Raw genomic sequence first — 22,172 nt, 5'->3', positions numbered from 1 at the left:
ATCCAGGAATGTGGTTAAGACTTAATCATCCCTAAATTTCAGCTTATGTGTTACTTTTACGAAGAGACTTTCCCAGCAGTCAGGCTATGTCATGTACTCCCTAATTAAAAATTTTTTCCATGATAGAATTTATTGCTTATTATAACTTCTTAATAATTCCTGGTAGAAGTTGTAAGGCCTGTGCCTTTTCACCTCTGTACTCCCCATGCCCAACAAGATACTTGAAAATTTAGACACTCAATACATATTGTTCAATGAATGAATGAATTGGGTAGATCAGTGCCTTTGATAAGTCCTTCATTGCTTTTCAACTTAAATGTAGATATTCTGTTACTCATTTCCAACGAGAGAGGAAGCATGCAACCTGAGCCTTTTTTCCTAAAAATAAATCTGTTAAAGTCATCATGAATGTTTAGATTCAGTGGGTAAACATTATCTAATGTTCCAGAGAAAGTCGGCTTCCTTTAGGTAAGGCTCTTGGCTCATCAAAGGCTTCCTTAATGCAGAATGGTTGTGATTTTACTAAATGACTTGGCTGCTAATTCTTCAGCTTTAGAACTTTCTCCCCAAGCAGAAGTACACTGCAGATCTAGTCCTGATAAATTATTTCTTTTTAGACATTGCCCCTGTTGTCTTTGCTGAGGCAGATAAAATTGTGACTCAGACTGCTTGCTATGCCAGCCTCCTATAGGATTGGCAGGGATCTGAATTTTTCTGCATGGCTATTTATTATAGCACAATTTCATTTTGATCAAATCATATGAAGTCTATATTAAGAAAAGCATTGTCCAAATGTTTTCTAAGTTCAAATACAATTTTCTGAATATTTTCAAGCTGAAACAAATCATTTTCATAGGATGATGTGGTTTATTAAAAAAATGAATTTGTTTGGACACCCAAGTTAGAAATTAAAAACCATGGTAAGATTTCTTTTGTAATATTTTATCAGGTATCTACATATATTACCTTTAATTTTAAGTATTAAAAATATCCTTAATATAAAATATGAGCAAAAGTTATAAATTATTTTTAATGACATTTTTTCAATACTTAAACACATGTATGTTTTGAAATCCACGATACATGTACATACATTGTCACATGAAAATCATCATCTGAAAGGAAAATAAAAATATTTTATGAAAAATATTGAGTAGTTAAAGAAGGACCTGGAGCTAAGTCCAAATTAGAAGCTTAAATGAAAATCCTGGTTGACTCAAGTCCTCTGATTAGGATTAAGGAAAACTGAAAGGAACTCAAGAGATATCGTGGAGAATTCATATCTAAGCAACTTTGACCAGTTTAGAAAGATGATGTCGATGCCCCCCTGGTGGATATATGGAAGTGTTTTCATTCGTTAAGGACAAAATTTAAAATGTTACAAAGAAATCCATGCTTAATTCCTGTCAAAAGCATCTCAATTTCTCTACATATCTTAACTCAACCTAGGATTTGGGGGGTTATCAAAAGAGGATACTCACTCAGTGGAGAAGAGAGAACAAACTAGAAACAAAATACCTGAGAAGAGAGAACTGTTTAGGTTTTGTTTTTTTTTTTTTTTTCCTATGAGAAAAAGTTAACATTCATTATTTTAAAATATTAAGATGTATGTCTTAAATGTATTAAAGTTAGATGATTATCTTAGATTCCTGAGGTTGCCATAGCCAAATAAGATAGATCAGTTGAATTAAATAACAGAAATTTATTTTCATATTTCTAAGGACTAGAAAATCCAAGATCAAGGTTCTGGCCATTCAGGTTTCTGATGAGAGCTCTTTTTCTGTTTGCAGGTGACTGCCTTCCTGCTGTGTCCTCAGATGACACAGAGAAAGGGTTTGCTGGTGTCTCTTTCTCTTTCGTAAGGACATTAGTTCTGTCTGATCAGGGCTTCATTCTTATGACCTCATTTAATATAACTTCCTTAAAGATCCTATCTCCAGTATAGGACCTTGAGGAGTTAGGCTTCCAACATATGAATTTTGAGGGGCCATAATTCAGTCCATAGCAATGATTACAACTTTTTAATGTTTCACTCTACCTTTTTTTGACATTTGTTGCCTTCTGCTATCCCCAGTTTGGTGTCTTTCATTGTCTCATTTCTTCTAATTTAAATGTGGAAAAAAGTCCTTTGGCTACTGTCATTTAAATAAAAAAAAATAAAAAGAGTGATACTATAATGCCAGACCAGTATTTCCACAGATACAACTCTTTTTAATATTCCATTATATTGAGAAAGTGGGCCAGCCAAACTGAGTTGCCAAAGTTCTAATTGTGAGCCAACATTCTGGGTATGTCTTTTCATAGCATAGTGAAGGGTGAATATCATCCTATAGGTTGGATTACAACAGTTCCTCCAGTCTTTTCCCTGGTTACCAGTTTCTAGACTTTACTGGTAGTTGGAATGTTTCAGAAAGAGATCAGTGAACTGATATGTTAATACATGAGACGCTTTTTAAAAAATATAATTCACATCTTTTCTGGACATTGAAATACTTGTGGCTATTGTTTTTCTTACATATAGCTTTGGCATATGGTTGTGTTTGTGGTTGTTGTTCAGTCAGTAAGTCATTTTCGACTCTGCAACCCCAAGGATTATAGCATGCCAGGCTTCCCTGTCCCTCACCATCTCCCAGAGTTTGCTCAAACTCATGTCCATCAAATCGGTGATGCCATTCAACCAACTCATCCTCTGTCGCTCCCTTTTCCTCCTGCCTTCAATCTTTCCCAGCATGAGGATCTTTTCCAATGAGCTGGCTCTTGGCATCAGGTGGCTAAAGTATTGGAGTTTCATCTTCCACATCAGTCCTTCCAATTAATATTCAGGGTTGATTTCCTTTAGGATTGGCTGTGTGAGTCACTCAGTCGTGTCCAACTCTGTGACCCCATGGACTGTAGGCCACCAGGGTCCTCTGTCCATGGGATTTCCCAGGCAAGAATACTGGAGTGAGTTGTTATTCCCTTCTCCAGGGGATCTTCCTGACTCAGGGGTCGAACCCAGGTCTCCTGCATTACAGTCAGATTCTTTACTGTCTGAGCCACCAGGGAAGCCCAGGATTGGTTGTGGTAGTTGGTTAATTAAAAGCATGTTAGGTAAGTGTCAGGTGCAGAAGAACCACTCGGTAAAAATTAACCATTATTGCTGCTGTTGCTGTTTTCCCAGATGAGCTTTTTATATTTGTCTTATACCATAGGATTTACTCTAGAATTAATTCTTACCTTTATTATGTCTAAAATCTGTTTTAATTTCATTATTGCATTTTATATTTCCTTGTATTTATTCTAATTTTTGCCAGCAACATCCTTTTCATGGCTGACTTCATCACAGACTGTCTTCAGCTCCCTCTACCTTTCTGATTATTCAAAGCAGGCACATTACTTTTATAGAAACATAGAAAAAATTTTCTAAAATCTTGTTGTCTGTAATGATTTGTTCTTGAATGACATATCTTTTTATTTCAGAAACAGGATCTTGTTATCTGCCTTCTGAATTATTTCTATACAATATCCTTTGATGCCTACTAGGTACTGAGTGCCTTGCATGCATTGTCTTATTTATTCCTTATGAGGAAGGACCATTATTACTCCTGCTTTAATAAGAACTTTGAGGTTTCAAGAGATTTAGTAAGTTGTCAAATATCCCACAGCTGATAAATGGCAAATTCAGTGTTCGAGTCCAGGACAGTCTGATTTGATGACTCACAATTCAGTTTAGCCAACGTTTCCCATTTTCTAATCCCTGATGACTGGCGGTAGCATAACTAATAAATAACATGTCCTCCAAATAGGGTCGGAGAAGGCAATGGCACCCCACTCCAGTACTCTTGCCTGGAAAATCCCATGGACGGAGGAGCCTGGAAGGCTGCAGTCCATGGGGTCGCTGAGGGTCAGACATGACTGAGCGACTTCACTTTCACTTTTCACTTTCATGCATTGGAGAAGGAAATGGCAACCCACTCCAGTGTTCTTGCCTGGAGAATCCCAGGGACGGGGGAGCCTGGTGGGCTGCCCTCTATGGGGTCACACAGAGTTGGACACGACTGAAGCGACTTAGCAGCAGCAGCAGCAACAGCCATCTATTTAACCTACAAAGTCTTGGCAAATAAAAAGAAGCACTAGGAATCACTGTGAAATAAAACTAACCAAAGATCACTTATCTTCAAGAAACCCTACTTCTTTCAACTTCTAAATATGCAAGACAACATGAATGAATTCTGTAAGACCATATTCTCTGGTAATTCCAAATTGAAAACATAAATTTCTTATCCCAGTGCCTGATATTGAAAGTAATATTTCTACAGCTTATGGAAATGCAAACACTGAATTAAAAGCTAACATTGGGAGGAAATGAAATACAATAAATAGAGAACTCGGCATTTTCATTTCTACATTTTGTTGTTCAGTGTGTGTTGGAATCCCCTGGTAACAACTGATGAAATATTTAACATGTTTATTTGTAGGGAATGTTTTTCATTTCTGTTCGGTAACATTTAAAAAAAAAAAAAACACTACTGAAGGTCTTCCATGAATCATTACCTTGGGATTTAGTTTTTCATCTGCTCTTACCATTTATTGTTTATTTCTTTATTAAATAAGATGTGTGTCTGACCCCTGAAGCCCTGTCAGAACAGGCCTTGAATAAATGTCTTTGCATGATTGGATTTTTTTTTTTGGTACGTGACTCATTGATATTCTAGAAGATAAACCTGTTCATTATTAGCCTTGTTTGTTTTTAATTTAGAAGGGTTAAATTACATTTTATTAAACTTCATTAGCTTTTCAAATAAGCAAGATGAATGTGGCTTGCGTTCTGCATAGTCACTTTATCTCATTGCTGCTAGAGTAATAAGTTGAGATGAATTTTCTCTTTGCAGTTGATAATACTTCTTTAGAAATCGTGTCAGATCACAGTCATGATTGACGAATTGCTTGGATTTGCTCCTGTTTGCCTGTTGCTGCTTTAATTTGTTGGTAATGTTTAAATCTGCCACCTCACATCTCTATCCGACAGTTTCCCTTGCTTCAGGCTATTGTGACTAATGAAAAAATGATCTCAAACTAAATCATTTTTTAAAATTCAAGTGAAGCTTAGGTGCTTTTCTTGTTTGTAACCACTGTACATCTGCTGAATACTGATAGAGATACTCAACCCTGTGCATGAAACATAACCTCACTCTGACTGACACATTGGTGGCTCCAATACTTGAAGGCTGTGTGGATATTATTCCTAGCGAGTCCTGTGCCAGTTAGGTTAGCAGATTTCTCAATCCTTTTAGAGTTTGTCATCAGGGAAAATGACAACTACTTTTTACATTGAGGACCTTTAGACATCAATGCAAAATAACTTCAGTATCATTTGACTGCCTGGCAAAGAGCAAAGATTTAAGCCTTGAGTCAGTCTAGTTCTTCTCTGCTTTTGTAGGTTATGATATTTAGAGTATTGAGACTTCTTAGGCATTCTTAGTCAGACCTGGGTTCAAGTCTAGATAATTTATACACCTTAGGTGTTATCTGCAATATTATGGACATATGTGCGTAAACAAAGAGATAGTCATCTGAAGGTCAGATAGAAAGTTTCTGAAACTTGCTCTTTAATCTGAAAAGGAATCTTGACTCTGTATTATATCCATTTCAGTGAAATTTATTAAAAATGAAGTAGATGCCTGCTATGTGCATTAGCTTACTATGATTAATAAGATAGCTTTCTATCCTAGAAGTTCACTAATACTGTAAAACTGGGAATAAAAAGATTTGATTTTTTTTCAGATGGTAATCCTAGTGGCATACTTCATACTGCTTCCTCTACTTTCATAAAGTCTCATGCTTCATTGATTCTTTTTTCCAGTCACAGACTGATTCTGCCTCTTTGACTTGAACTCACTGTTTTCTCGAGACATATTCTTCAAGTCTGTGCTTATATTACTTTGATATTTAAAACTTGCCAGGTAGTGGGTAGTGTCAATATAATTTTCAAAACATCAAAAACATGAGTCATACAAATATGGAATTAATCTATGTCAAGGTTTTGTCTAATTCATTAATTAAGGGGGATACTGCTGCTGCTGCTGCTGCTAAGTCGCTTCACTTATTAGTAAAACTGGCTCAAAATCTTTTTGGGAGGAATGCCTATAAGTAACCATTATTATTGTCATTTGAAAAGAACACTAGAATGAGACTGCTAGATTAGATACAGAATTAGTTAATATCCTTCAGGGAGTCAAAACCATAACCTTTGGTGCTCCTTTCCACTGAACAGTAATCTAGAAGTTAATATGTAACTCACAGTGTTTGGGGTCAAATCCAATATTAAATAGCAGAATCAAACTCAAGTATACTCTCCACGAGACTTGCTAATCCTTGGGCAGACTTTTTAAACCATGCTCCACAATGACATTGCAGGGACATGCTGTATTCCTTTCTGATTTCCAAGTCTTGAATAATTTTTAAACAATATACTTGACTATTACAAATACTTGACTAACTCCTGTAGGTGTAGTTTATGAAGTTCTTTAATGTCTCCCCCATATTTGAGTATCCAGAGGCTGTACAACATGGCAGAACACTCAGTTAGTCACTCACTCTGTGACTTTCATGCACCATAACCCTTCTTCTGTGATTCTTTTCTACTGCTGTGAGCTGCATGCATGCTCGGTTGTGTCCCATGGACTGGGGCCCGCCAAGCAATTCTGTCTATGGGATTTCCCAGCAATAATACTGGAGTGGGTTACCATTTACTCCTCCAGGGGATCTTCCCGACCAAGGAATTGAATCCGCATCTCTTACATCTCCAGCATTGGCATGCGGGTTCTTTACAACGAGTGCCATGTGGGAAGCAATCAGTTATATTAGAACATAACTCACAGTTGGTATTTCAGAATATTTCAAAAGGATTCTAATCTGGAAGAAAGGAAGACAGGGTCCTACAAATGTTCTTGTGCTTCCTTCTGAGGCACAGTTAAGTCACTTATAGTTTCGCCTTTTAAGATCTCACTTTTAAAATTCATTAGGCAGGATTGAAACAGTCTGTGGAGCTAACTATTCCATATTACTGAGGCAAGGCTCTTCTGAGGACTCCACCAAATGCTACCTAAATGTTGAGATTTTCCACTATGTCTGGAGGGAACATGCGCTCTTCCTGGCTTGGTATGTGCTGTGCACTGTTTTTTCTAATCCTGTCAGGTGGTTCTTTTTGCCTTGGGTAGTTAACTCATGCTCAAAAGTGGATCTGTGCAAGCAAAATTCTCACTGGGGACTCTTCGGGATTTTGGGGCATTTTTTTTCCCCCAGTATCAAATTCTCTGCTATTTTTTCCTGTGAATTCTAGCCACCTTGATTTCATCACGTTCTCAGCTTCATCTCCTCAATGTAGGGGGTCTGTCAGATTGCTCGTGTATTCTTTCCTCCACCACAGCATGTAAACTGAGTTTTGTTTTTTCTCTCTCAGTGATTGTGTCCTGTGTTCTCTAATGCTCAATCTCTTAAAAAACAGTTGTTTTACAAATTTTTTTTTTGTCATTTCCTATGAGACAGTAAATTCAGTTCCTGTTGCTCCATTTTGGCCAGAAGCAGAAATCTCCAATTCTTAGAATTTAGTCTGAGGGAAAATAGGAGTTTCTAAAGATTATGGGCAACCCAATTTTTGGTGGAAGAAGGCAGTATGCAAATATCATGCTGTATTTGAAAAGATGTATTTCTCTCTTGCTTCTCCAATCAGCCCTTTATTACTTTCTTCCCTTCTTTTCTTAGTATATTTAATATTTTGCCACAGCTTGACCCTTCATTCTATTTTACTTTTTCTTATATTTTTGATTGCATCATGTGTGTGGGAGTGCATATTATCTTCCCAATGATAGTATAAACTCTTTAAATGTTGTGGATATACCTTATTATTTATATTTTTCATCTTGAATGTAACATCTTAAAATTAATTCTGTAAAAAGGGATTTAAAATCTGAGGATTAATCAGGTGATGTTTATTTTTTTTTAATTTTATTTTAAAATTTTACAATATTGTATTAGTTTTGCCAAATATCGAAATGGATCCGCCACAGGTATACATGTGTTCCCCATCCTGAACCCTCCTCCCTCCTCCCTCCCCATACCATCCCTCTGGGTCGTCCCAGTGCACCAGCCCCAAGCATCCAGTATCCTGCATTGAACCTGGACTGGCAACTCATTTCATACATGATATTATACATGTTTCAATGCCATGCTCAACATCACTCATTATCAGAGAAATGCAAATCAGGTGATGTTTATAATGTATCTTGTACAGGAAAAGCACAAGGCAAATAATGATACCTTTAGCTTTTAGGTTGATGTTAATTTTGGTTTCACTTGTTTCCACTCAAATTATGTGACATATGTGAGACTACAGTTTTTCATGAGTTCAGCTGCAACCTGTTTAGAAGAATACTCCAGGCTGACATGAAAAATACTTCCTAAACCTTTTCAGATCCTGCTTTGCCTCTGCCTGTTGCAAGGCTTTTTCTTCTCTCTCTACTCAGGGAACTTGAGGCCATAATTCACAAGTCTATGAGATATGTATGGACTGAACGCTTTCAACTTGTTCAATAAGTGTAGTATTGGAAAAATATTTTACATGTAAAATAAATATTTCTCTGTAAAGGGAGCTCACAAGTAATTTTGTATAATATTATCCATAAAGTTCCTTGCAAGTTGGCTCCTAATCATCCACTTGTGAGCTTTTCTTCATCATGTGTCTCTCTCCTCTGTACTTCTCCATCTCCTTACCCACCATTTATTTCATAAAATGGTGGGAAAAGAGGGTGGAAAAAGCAATTACAATATACCTTTAGTATAACTTAGAATAAACATAATCAAAGAGGAAAGATTGTTGCAAAAAGTCACAGTATCTTCTAAAGATAGACATGATTATTTTGGGAATTGTTTGAGCAATTGCTTTCCTTCATTAGTATGGACAATCTATAGTTGGCTCTATGGTTATTTATCATGCCTGTCAAAATATAAGAATTTTAATGCTTACCATCTGTATTCAGATACAGTCTTATTCTATACATAAAATCATTTTATGGAAAACGGTGAATTCCATTTTGATTTAAACACTATTGGTAAATAGTTTGAACTCAGATATTAATGAATGATATGGTGATGATATTTATATTATAATACAACAGTTTATTTAAAAATTATTTTCCTTTCTATTCACATTATTAATTGTGGTGAAAAACTAAAATGCATTAGGACTTCTAGATTTTATATAATAATGTCAATGTAAGATTATGAAAATAATTCCCAGAGATTTAGAAAGTAAGGTTTTGGAGTTCCTGTCTTTTTAAAGGAATATTATACACATATAGATGGCTATTGTTTTTATTCTGTGCACAAAAATAGATATCATTCTTGTTTATAAAGCAAACATTTACTAAACTCATTGAAATGTATACAGCATATCAGTAAAACTGTAGAAAGATGTTGTACAGTTATCATCATGAACCCTTAAAGTAAAGTCAAGTATAAGTCTAGTTCAAAGTTCTAAAAGCCTAATCTTTCCATAGATTTAAATTCTAATTATTCATAAGAATGGAAAATATTTTGAAATAGAAGATGCTTCATTCAGAGTTTCAAATATATATGTGTCCTTTTTAAGTTAGATATTCTTAAGCTTTCACAAAAAGCTGAATGACTGTAGCACATTAATAAAGGCTTATGAAAACAGCTAATTTGTAAGTATTTGATCCATTTAAATTTTGTATAATTGCATAAAATTATGTAACCAATATAATTTTTAATATACCTTTTCAGAACACAAATGCCAATTTGAGCATGAGAAAAAGAGCCAACGCCTTGGTTCACTCTGAATCTGATGTTGGCAGCAGAACTGATGTGGGAAACCATTCTAGCAAGTCTTCCACGGTTGTTCAAGGATCTTCTGAAGCCACACCACAGTCTTACTTAGCTTCCAGTCCAAACCCATTTAGCCGTGCAAATGCAGCTGAAACTATATCTGCCGCAAGAGCAATTCCATCTGCTCTTCCTTCTACTCCTAGTAGAACTGGGTATGTGCCCCGACAAGTCCCAGTTGGATCTGCTTCTACCCAGCATGTGTTTGGATCAAGACTGCAGCGAATTAAGACCACAGTTAATAGCATAGGGACTTCGGGGAAGTTATCAGCCACTACTACTCCCTCTGCTCCACCACCTTCTGGATCTGGCACAAGTAAAATAGACAAATATGCCCGCATTCTCTTTCCAGTAACATTTGGGGCATTTAATATGGTCTATTGGGTTGTTTACTTATCTAAGGACACTATGGAGAAATCAGAAAGTCTAATGTAATTTTGTTGCTATAGTAGTTTCCTAAAAGATGATGAACTTCACACAGAATGTCTTTTTAAATGTTTTTAAAGATAAACAATTGTTCTTTACAAAAATAAAAATTCCATGTAATTTTTCCATTTAAAAAATTCAAGCCAGTCATTGGGAGAGTTAATTAATTCCTTAGTGAAGGGAAAGTGAGCTATCTTTCATTTCAGAAAGATGATTTAAATAGAATCAATTCAGTATTCAAATTAGATGGAATACAGACTATCCTGAAAAGTTGGGACAAGCGAAACAGGGCTATTAGAGATCCATGGTGCATATTTATGCATTGAATTTTGAAAATAGTCTATGGTATTTTCTAATGCACACTATGAATATCAACCAACCACTCTAAATTTCCCAGTGGCACTGCTCTTAATCAGAATCGTTGGATATGATATGCCACAGTAACTTCTGGAGATCCTCTTAGTATCTTCAAGAAAAGGACTTTTCCTCTTATATGAAACAATTTTAAAAGGCAAATGGAACACAACAAATACTGACCAATAGAGTGAAACCTCTGCTGCAACAAAGACAGAGACCAGGAGAAATGTGTTCCTGCCATGTGCTGGCCAAACAAGAGTTAACAGTTGACTAGAAAATCTGTACTTTGAGCCAAAGTTTAACTTATTGTATGAATTCCTTTTGATAATAGTTCATTCAGTTATATATCCTTTCAACATATAGTTATTCAGAGCCTACCATGTTCCAGGCACTATGTTAGACACTGTCTCTCTAGAAAAGCTCTTTCACCTTTACCTGCACTTTTACTCAAATAGGAGAGTGAGTGCATGCTAATGAGCCATCAACTAGCAGAGGACATTGCTTTCTTTAGTGTAGGAGGTTTATTTAGAGTCTGATGACATAATATTCATTTCTGCTATATTGATAGAGGATTACAAGTGTATTATTCACATAGCCACTTTTGAGATTAGTACACATTAACGCAACTTCAGCAAGTGACTTCAATGTATAATTAAAATGTGGTAAAGATTGTTCTCTTAGTGAAAAGCACTGTGTACCTCAAAGTAGTAATCTGGGCACTGTAGGACCCTATAGATTACCTGTCTCAAACTTGATCAGAATCACATATAGAATTTGAATAGAAGCAGAATAGAATTTGATTAGAATCACAGAATCATCAGAATCAGGAATTCAGTACAAAGCCTTTTAGATACTTTTCCCAACATAGAGCTATATCAGCTGGTGAAATACTAAGCTTCTAGGGAGTTTTTGTGTCCATAGTTCATATTTTTGGGAAGTTTTATGTTTATTCTTGGGGGAGTTTTTATATAGTTTCATAACAAAGGTGAGTATTTTAAAATTATAAGAACAGTAAAAGAATGGAGTAAAGGGAAAAAAAATCATGACTTGGGGGTAGGATGCTACTGAGGCTGTTATGCAGTTTATCAGGATTTTCATGTGCTGATTTTCCTTTTTTTTATTAGGTAGGCTTAACAGCTTTATTAATTTTCTTTCAGCAGTCCTATGCCTCTAAATCTAGGCCTAGTTTTTTTTGTTGTGTTACTTCCAAGATTTTTCTTCTGTACTTCTCTCTTCCTGATCTGGGGTATGTGAATGAATGTGTTCTGGATGTTTGGGGACTATTTTGATAGAAATGGCCACCTTGTCAACAGTATTTCTTATTTTTTTAGAAAATATATATATTAATTTGCATTAGTTTTTTAGTTGTTGAATTGCCTTGAAATGGTTGTATATGAGACCTATAAAACGTGCAAATACTAAATATTAATTTGAATCATATCTGAGAATTCCTTCTTGGCTATGTCTCTAGGTGTTTCTTAGAATCATCAATAATTTTAAGGCTGAAGAATATTTTAGAAATCATCCAATCCAAACTCCTCATTTACAAATTGATGCCAGTAGTATGAAGCCCAATAAAATTTGTATATGTGTATATATTTAATAAAGAATACTTATAACAAAAAAGCTGATAATAAATTATTTCATGAATGTGAGTAGATTTATAGCCTTCAGGATGATGTTTGAAATTGTGGTCAGAAGCTATGATTGTTCTTTATTCCAACAAAATGACCGTATTTTTTTGGTGAGGAAAATGCTCCTTGCTTGTCAGTTGGCCTATTCTTAAGAATAGTTCATTGGCTTTCTTTTTTTTTTTTAAAGAAATTCTTCTCCTATCAATTCTTGCAGATTTTTAGGGAATAAAAAGAAATGGTTTTAGATTTGTAGATCAGTGATACAGGTGGATTCATAATTTTGTCTTTACCTTTGTATGTGAAGAAGATTTTTAAAATAATTCAGGTAGCCAAGCAAAGAGAAAGGACAAAACTAACCAAAGATTCTTAGTTGTTAAATGGAAGAATAAATTGACCAGAATGTTTAATCATTCTTGTGAAAAGGAATTATTTCTATTGCCCACAATGTTAGTAGTAAAAATATACAGTTTGTTTTTCTTAACTCAATTCCATCAAATTAATTCAAAGCTAACTTTTTAAAATGATCTTTTCTATCTTTTCAATAACTCAGAGATGCATTAATGGAACATTCTTGTGAAGAACCAGTCACATTTCACCATGAGAAAATATCACAAGTTATTAGGAGAGCCCAAATCCTGGCAGTTTGTGGAAAAGAATGACTATAAATGGTACCTTTTTATGTCTCTATCTTTTTATTTTTGGCTGCATCTTATTTGCGGCACTCAGGATTGTCATTGCATTGTGCAGGAACTTTTGTTGCAATGCACAGACTATACATTTGTGGCAAACAGGCTTCAGTGTGCTGCGGGCTGTGGGATCTTAGTTCCCCGACCAGGAATCAAACCCACATCCTCTGCATTGCAAGGCAGATTCTTAACCACTGGACCACCAAGGAAGTACTTATCTCTATCATTTAAAGATGAAATTCAGAATTGTTTCCTTCAGTACCAGGATCTATATTCACTAGCTGCTACGTAATTACTTCCAACTTCCAGGTATGACTAGGGATGATAATATATACTTACATGATTAATCCACAGTTGAAAAGGGCTTGCATTTTGTGTATATACAGAGTATTTGAATAATGTGTACTTTAAATTGAACCTCACAAACCTTGAATTTGAGTTGGCAGAGAGTAGAATCACCCTGTTTTACAAATGGACATGAATCATAGAGAAGTTAGTGACCAAGATAAAAGCAAAAGTGCTGGAAAGAACTCTGAAAGGTCATTTTTCCATCATTTAAAATCAAAATTAATGCAAAAATTGATGATGAACAAAATGCTTAAATTTTAAATAAATATGGGATTGGTATTAATAATTTATCTTTTTGCATCAGCCTCTAATATTGCTTGGCATGGCACTGGTATAGACAGTGAAAAAAGAATGCAAGTAATTGTATGTCTGTTGATGGAGAGAAAAAAAGAGTGATGGCAGGGAAGGCTTCACAGAGATCTTAAACTGAATTTTGTAGAATAACTGGGAGTTCTTATCCCTCTGCCTACTCCCACAAACAACAAAAGCATATTTTCACCACCCTCTGAGGCATGAAAAGAGATACAGATTTTGAACTTCAAGAGGAAACTCTTTCAACAGATTGTTCACAGTACTGGGAAGCAAGGTAAACATGAGGAAGTGAGAGTTGCTGATGTTGGAAAGACCTGCTGGGACAGAGAGAGTTTTGTGTAAATTACTAAAGAGAATAGATATGATCCTGGATTAGTGGGAGTTTAATGAAAATCTTGCAGGATAATAAGATGAAAATGAACATGCTATGCTTCTGTTTCAGAGAAATTATCTAATTGCCATAAGAGCTATGAAATAGACGGCCATAAATCTAGAATTAGTAACAGAATGGTGATATCTCATTTTTCTTTTCTCTCAATCTTTGCCTTCTAATTCTTTTTTTTGTACCCCAATGAGTTCATTGTCATTCATAAAAATATGTGATTTAAAAAAAATAAATATAGGTATCACAGAAAATTAAGAACCATCTCAAAATCCCACTGCAGAGAAATTGTTAATATTTCATGAATATTGTGCTAGATACTTTTGTACAAGTGTTTGTATTGAAGACTAGAAAGACCGATTAAAAGACAGAATCCTGTAAATTTGAGCCAAATGTTCCATAAATGAATGCTCTTAAATAATTTTTAAAATATTCCGTTTATCTTTATCTCAACTTAAGATAGAAATACAAGGATAAGACCGAAGAAATTATTGAAATTTAGATAGTCAAAGCAAAAGGTTTGAAAGATACCATATCTTTTTACCCTAGATTTCAGAATTTATTTCAGGATTTTTCCCCCTATTATGGGTCTAAATCGCATTTTTTCAAAGTGTTCTTTTGTTTCTCTAAAAGTGTTTAGTTTTGTTTGTGTTTGTTTTTTAACCCTCTGTTGTAATTTTCAACTTCATAATGGTTTTGGTTTTCTTCTTTTCCCTTCCTTTCCCACTCTGTGTCATTTCAATTTTTCATTTCTCTCTTCTTGTTTTTATAGTTTCTGTTAAATTTTTCTTTTTGAGCTTTTGACTCTCTTAATGAGATCATGTCTATAATTTATTTGAGGCTATAGAGAATTATTTATACAAACTTTTCCTTCATTTCCACCCCAAAAATGTTTTCTCTAGTATGAACCTCATCTGCATTTTCATTGTGCTTTTGTTCTTTGCCTTCTGGGCTGATTTCTGTTAATCACTGAATGAAGTCAGGTATTTAGCCAACTATAGTGTGGGAAGTTGGAGAAGGCAATGGCACCCCACTCTAGTACTATTGCCTGGAAAATCCCATGGACGGAGGAGCCAGGTGGGCTGCAGTCCATGGGATCGCGAAGAGTTGGACACGACTGAGCAACTTCACTTTCACTTTTCACTTTCATGCATTGGAGAAGGAAATGGCAACCCACTCCAGTGTTCTTGCCTGGAGAATCCCAGGGACGGGGGAGTCTGGTGGGCTGCTGTCTATAGGGTTGCACAGAGTCGGACACGACTGAAGCGACTTAGCAGCAGCAGTGTGGGAAGTGGTAGGAGAATGATTAGCCCACAGCAGCTTTTTAAATCTCAGGTTTCAAGCTCATCTCCCCAGATTTGGTTTATCTTCTGCCTAGAGACCATATTATTTCTCTGCTGTTGACATTTGGGGGGGTCAATGTGCCTCACAGTGTAGAACTCTCGGTTTTACTTTCTCCATGTTGTTGGTATTTTAGTGGTTATTGCTGCTTTCCCCAGCTTTCCCACTGTAATGCCAGTGGTCCGTATTATGCTGCAGTCTGTGTCACAGCTATTAGAGTCTACCAGCAATTTTGTCTTTACCCCCATATTCTACCATCTGGGAATAAACAACTGGAAACTCATGAAGACAGGATTGTTTTTCTCTTACTTTTTCACACTCTATATTATGGTTATTTCAGTCTTTGGAGGACAGTGTAGGACTGTAACATTCAGTGAAATCCACATCCTGTCAAGATATGTGTGCCAGTCAATATTCTTTCTACTGTAAGTACAAATGTTTCTCCATTTGAAAGCTATTTATTATAGTTTATGGTCAATTACTTGTAATTATAGATGTGTTTTTCATCCCAATTTTTCATTATTATATTTTTGGGAAGGATTTCTTAGGAGCAAAGTGCATTATAAATGTCTGTATTTCACCCTTTTAAATTGAATCCATCTATCATTTTTATTTCCATTAGATCAAGGTTGACCAGATTATGATTTGCTGATATCATTTACTGACAACCAGAGCTACCTGGTTTTCCCTTCTGCTTATCAGGTGTCATTGGAATCAGGTATTCAACCTACATTAAATCTGTTATGACAGTGTTGATAGAAAACACTTCCCTTTGGGGGAAGGAAAAGAAACTATAATACTAGAAAATAAATATTATTGCAGTTAACCATTGACTGACATAGTCTTTCTCAGCCATCTATATTTGTGAACAGTAGTCTACATTCCAGCTTTGCAGGTTTGCTGATATAATGGAACATGTTTGTTGTCATTTTACTGATTCCATACACTGTATTCCAATTTAATATACAATAAACCAGAGCTTTCATTTTTTAACATACATATAAATTAGTATTGGTCGATGAGGTAAGGGTCTATGATTTTAAGGAAGCGTTACTGTAAATTGAATTAAAATCCAAAGTGTTCATGCCAAACTGTACTCTGTGTTATAAGACATTGAATGGCCATAGTAAATAAGAAGCTAAATTTTCCATTGGTTTACCCTTAATGATGAAAACCTCTTAACAATTAACTGAAGAAGAAATTAAGTATTCTGTCTGGCTTTTCAATTGGAATGTGGCACAAATTGAGGAATAAAAGCTTATCTGCTTGCCCTCTGACTGATTTTGTTTCCTTAATTGTACAATTGAAAATATTCCTTATCATGAAAGTAAAGAACAGTAATAACACATATTTTATTTTATCATAAAAAACTAAATTTGTCCTCCTTTGAGCTTCATTATTCTTTTTTAATCAGAATAGCAGATAGTTAAGTGTGGTATTTAAAACAGCTCAAAATTCTGTAATAGATACACATGTTTTGATTTCATGGGGATGCAGTTTTCTTACAAAGTACCCAGTTCTGGAGCTTATAGCAACCACATTTGCCCCTGTGAAACTGATGATTTTATTCCTGTAAGCATATTATGTATTTTAATGAGTATAATACAAGGAAGAGCACATAGTCATTATGATTGTGCTTGGGCAGATTTCTTTTGAAAAAGGGATATCAAATATTGGTTTCGTATTTTAAATAATTCATCAGGAGATGAGTTTTTAAAACTCTCTTTAAGCAAACTTTCCTTGCTTCTCAAAGTTTAACTTGTTACTAGAGGTACTTTTCCTTTGCTTCTTAAAAACAATATACTTGAGCATGGCATGGTGAATAATTCAGTTTTCAATTTTCACTGGAGAGTGAGTATTTAAAATATTAAGGATTAAAATTTCCATAAAATTTGATCACAGATACTTATGTCTTAAGAGACATATTTTGGAGTTGAACTCTGGAATCATTAAAATACAAACATTGTATCTCTCTAATGCAGTTTTCTATTTAAAACAATAAATATAAATATCTTTGGAATATTTGGGGGGGTGCTTAAGAACTTTTCTTCTGTTTGTAAATATGTTTTCTTTAAATTGGTCACAGTATCGTTAGTGACAAGATATGTCACTTTTGAAGCCCTGCCCGTATCATGAGTATTTCTAGTTTTTCTTACCTTTAATTCCCTGCATAACCCATACCATCATCTAGGTTATAGTTTTGCCAAGCTCTCATAATTGGGGAATTTATTTGTGGGTGATGTGGTTGAAGGTAATTTATAAGGCCCATGAGATCTGATATAGCACAATAAAAGCCTGTAACTAGCTGGTTTTGATTAAAGAGGTATCAAATTTTCTAAGTCAAAATAATGTATAGCTGTCCATGGTTTAATACTAACTTGTGAAAACAAAATAAAATTCTGAGAACCTAAACAATGCTAACTTATAAAAATATGTGTGTTTATGTTTTTAAATATATAGCTCAGAATAATAGTGTAATTATTTTGATGAGATGAAGCACTTTGAACGTTCTGATGGTCTTTAATGAAATTTTTAAAAAATATAATGTATTTTGAAGCACTTTTTATGTAACCCTTCTTACTCTAAAGCAACTGTTTTCTGAAGAAAAATTCAGCTTTCTGAATTATACCTTTTAAAAAGGAGAACACCTGAGAGATAAAAAGTTGACCACAAATTTTCCGTGATGTACAAGCACATGTGCATATCTGAATGCATACTAATAAATTACATAGTATTTTTGTTTTGGTTGTTTACTTTTCAGTTCAGTTCAGTCGCTCAGTCGTGTCCGACTCTTTGCAACCCCATGAATCACAGCACGCCAGGCCTCCCTGTCCATCACCAACTCCCGGAGTTTACCCAAACTCATGTCCATGCAGTCAGTGATGCCATCCAGCCATCTCATTCTCTGTCGTCCCCTTCTCCTCCTGCCCCCAATCCCTCCCAGCATCAAGGTCTTTTCTAATGAGTCAACTCTTTGCATGAGGTGGCCAAAGTACTCGAGTTTCAGCTTCAGCATCAGTCCTTCCAATGAACACCCAGGACTGATCTCCTTTAGGATGGACTGGTTTGGACCTCTTTCACTTTTACAAGATATTAATTTAGTCCCTTCATACTTAACTGTATTTATTCAGTTAAATGTGATTCTTGTTGTGGACTGAATATTTGTGTCACCCAAGATGCATATGTTGAATCTTGACCTTCCATGTGATGGTGTTAGGAGATGGGGTTATGGAGAGAGAATTTGGCTTACATAAGGTTGTAAGAGTGGAACCCTTATGAATGGGATTAGTGCCCTTATAAGAGTCAGATGAGTTTACTTCCTCTCTCTGCTGTTACATGAAGATACATTAAGAATTTGGCAGTCTGTTGGACTATGTGGGCACCTGATCATGGACTTCCAGCCTCTGTAACTGTGAGGAATACATCTCTGTTGTTTAAGCTACCCAGTTCTTCAATCATGTCCAACTCTTGTGACCCCCATGGACTACAGCCCGCCAGGCTCCTCTATCCATGGAATTCTCCCGGCAAGAATTCTGGAGTGGGTAAGCTATTCCCTTCTCCAGGGGATCCAGAGATGAAACCCGGGTCTCCTGCATTGTATGCAGATTCTTTACACAATCTATGTTATTCTGATATGGCTGCCTAATCTGACTAAGGCAATTCTTTACTCTTGGGAGAATATTTCTATTAAATTTTTAATATTTAGATTTGTGTGAGTGGTTGTTCAGTCTCTCCATCATGTCCGACTCTTTGAGACCCCATGGACTGTAACTCTCTAGGCTCCTCTGTCCATGGGATTTTCCAGGCAAGAATATTGGAGTGGGTTGCCATTTCCATCTCCAGGGTAGCTTCCCCACCCAGGGATGAGCGCATACATGTTTCCTGCATCTCCTGCATTGGTAGGTGGATCCTTCACTACCGAGCCACCTGAGAAGCCCAATATTTAAATATGTAGCCCCTTTGTTGTGTAGTGATTTGTGTTCTGCTTTAAAAAAAAAAATTGAAAGTTATATTGATCACCAGATCCGATTTCCAATTGAAATTAATTTGCATTAGAAAATACCTGCCTTTTATAGTTAATATTGATCATAGAGAAGTACAGCTAATGTAAAAAAAGTCAAAGTCAAAATCAAACAAACAAAGCTATTCTGAAACACAAGGTGATAATGCCACATATAGAGTTTATGACTTTTCAATTGTTATGGCATCAGTTGTTTAAATTATACCAATTTTGTTTGTTTGAATCTTCTATGAATAATTTCTACATAGCTTATATTTAAAGGTTAATTTTCTTTCTGACTAATTGGAAGCAGAAGCTCAATGCTGGCCACGTGGATATGAAAATACACCCTGCGGCAATTCAGTAATTGTGAGCTTGTTTACAATATTACCTAATCCGTATTATCATTCTCTGTGCATTTTGAAAATTAATCTCTCTCCTGAGGAAAATTATATTAAATTCTTGCTATTATATCCTCATATGTTTTCTTGATGTCAAATATGCATCCATCGTGTGAGTTCTTAAATGTTATCCCTCTCACTTTATTCCAGAGAATGTAAAATAATGTCATTCATTTAATGTTGTTTTGGATTATGTTCTCATTTAAAAACTCTTTAGGGTAACATTCATCAACTTGGTATTCTAAGCAAATGAATTCAGGAATCTGTATCATTAGCATTAAGATAAATGCTAATCAGTGGTATCATTTATTAAGTAAGACCCTTATGTCTGCTTTTGAAATAATAATATTGTTAAAATGCCCACATGCATCTATCAGCTGAAAACTAAACAGACTTATACATAGGTACTTTTAACAGAAGGAAATCTCTGAATTGGCATTTACTCCAACATTCTGATACATTTCCATTTCTTCCTTCAGTCTCCTATATTTTGCCTCCTTGCTCGTTACTGTAAACTTATGGTACCCAAACTCCTTCCCTCAAGTTTATGGTGTTCCGACTAGTGTCATAGAGAGAAGAGATTAAAAAAATATCTTTTTCTCCTGAATGCAAAATGGAAAGGGTATAGGCATCATTCTATTTTTGTGTGCATAATTGTTTAACCAATACATCATATAATACTCCCCCATAAGTGAGACCAATACATTTTTATTCAGAAGTAAAACTTGGTTTAATGTTTCTTTTAGCAGAAAAGCAAATGTGAGGGGGAAAGCTATCGCTTTTTATTTTGGAAAAGGTTGCATTGTGAATAGAATAATACCTTCTGGCCACTCTAAGAATAAACCATAGAATTGAAAATGCCCTGTAGAGACTTGTGCTAACTGAATTATTCAAATACATCCTTTAAAGAGAAGATCTAAAATGCTGGCATTCATCATAAAAGTTGAGTGATACATAATCCATTTTTCATTACACAATTACTCCTTGCATTTCTGCCTAAGTGATGGCCTTATTTAAGCTCCTTGATCTTAATGTCTATATAGTCTGTAATGTCTATATAGTCTCACCCTTCTACATGCTGATGTCAGAATATTTCAGCTCATTTTATATTTACCTCTGGCTTCCCTGGTAGCTCAGCTGGTAAAGAATCTGCCTGCAATGTGGGAGACTTGGGTTCAATCCCTGGGTTGGGAAGATCCCTTGGAGAAGGAAATGTCACTCATTTCAGTATTCTGCCCTGGAGAATTCCATGGACTGTAAAGTCTATGGGGTCGCAAAGAGTCAGACACGACTAAGCGACTTTCACTTCACTTCACTTTAAGTTTCTATTGGCTGGTTCATCACCTGTGTGAAAAAATATTAATACTGACCATGACATTCAGGTTCCAGTTCTGATGTCGCCTTTATCCTCTCCTTCCACCTATTCTACCATCCAGCCACCCAGGACAACATGGAATTCTCTGGACATATATGCATTGGTCTCTTTTCAACCTAAATCCTTTGTTCTGATTGCCTTTCTTATGCTCTTGTCTTGTTGATGACCTCTTATAAGTATTAGCTCTAACATCAAAAATACATGTAAGAAACACAAGGAAGTCCGTTTCTCATTCTCATTAGTAGAATTAATTCATGGCACTTCCCCATATTTCCTACATCTATTTTTGTAGTAACTTTCATATGGAATTATGATTATTTGATAATATTTGTTTTTAATTTGTGTTTAATTTATAAATTAACTACATTTAGATAATGGTGTGAAGGGGCTTGGCTCCTTGATCACAAGTTCAATCTTATTTCATCAGTGTAACAGGATTAAAATTAATGTGTATATTGTCTTATGGACTTCCCATGTGGCACTAGGTAAAGAACCGACTGGCCAATGTAGGAGGCGTAAGAGATGTGAGTTCGATCCCTGGATTGGGAAGATCCCTTGGAGGAGGGCACAGCAATCCACTCCAGTATTCTTGCCTAGAGAATCTCATGGACAGAGGAGCCTGCAAAGAGTCCATGGGGTAGCCAAGAGTCAGACACGACTGAAGCAACTTAGCATGCACACATGCTTATTGCCTTATAACAAACAGGATCATAGCATATTGGTTGGTAATTCATAGGTTTTTTTTTTTTTATTTTACCTTATTTTTTTATTGAGGGATAATTGCTTTACAGAATTTTGTTTTCTGTCAAACTGCAACATGAATCAGCCATAGGCATACATATATCCCCTCCCTCTTGAACCTCCCTCCCATCTCCCTCCCCATCCCACCCCTCTAGGTTGATATGGAGCCCCTCTTTGAGTTTCCTGAGCCATACAGCAAATTCCCACTGGCTATCTATTTTACATATGGTAATGTAAGTTTCCATGTTACTCTTTCCATATATCTCACCCTCTCCTCCCCTCTACCC

The 22,172-nt window shown here is 35.6% G+C and overlaps 1 protein-coding gene across 3 annotated transcripts in view; it reads left to right on the top strand.

Moving 5' to 3' along the window:
• Window positions 1–22,172, top strand: part of GABRA4 (gamma-aminobutyric acid type A receptor subunit alpha4) — a 238,179-nt gene that overhangs the window by 64,698 nt on the left and 151,309 nt on the right. Inside the window, exon 9 of one of the 3 annotated variants that reach the window (XM_019962690.2) lies at window positions 9,784–14,617. The exons of the other annotated variants lie outside the window; for them this stretch is intronic. Coding sequence (XP_019818249.1) covers window positions 9,784–10,317 — 534 coding nt within the window. The 3' untranslated portion in view covers window positions 10,318–14,617. Of the gene's footprint in view, window positions 1–9,783; window positions 14,618–22,172 lie in introns of those variants that run through there. 3 annotated transcript variants of the gene reach the window in all.

This window comes from Bos indicus, chromosome 6 (genome assembly GCF_029378745.1).
Source record: "Bos indicus isolate NIAB-ARS_2022 breed Sahiwal x Tharparkar chromosome 6, NIAB-ARS_B.indTharparkar_mat_pri_1.0, whole genome shotgun sequence".
Lineage (NCBI taxonomy): Eukaryota > Metazoa > Chordata > Mammalia > Artiodactyla > Bovidae > Bos > Bos indicus.
This window is presented reverse-complemented; position numbering and strand designations above follow the sequence as displayed.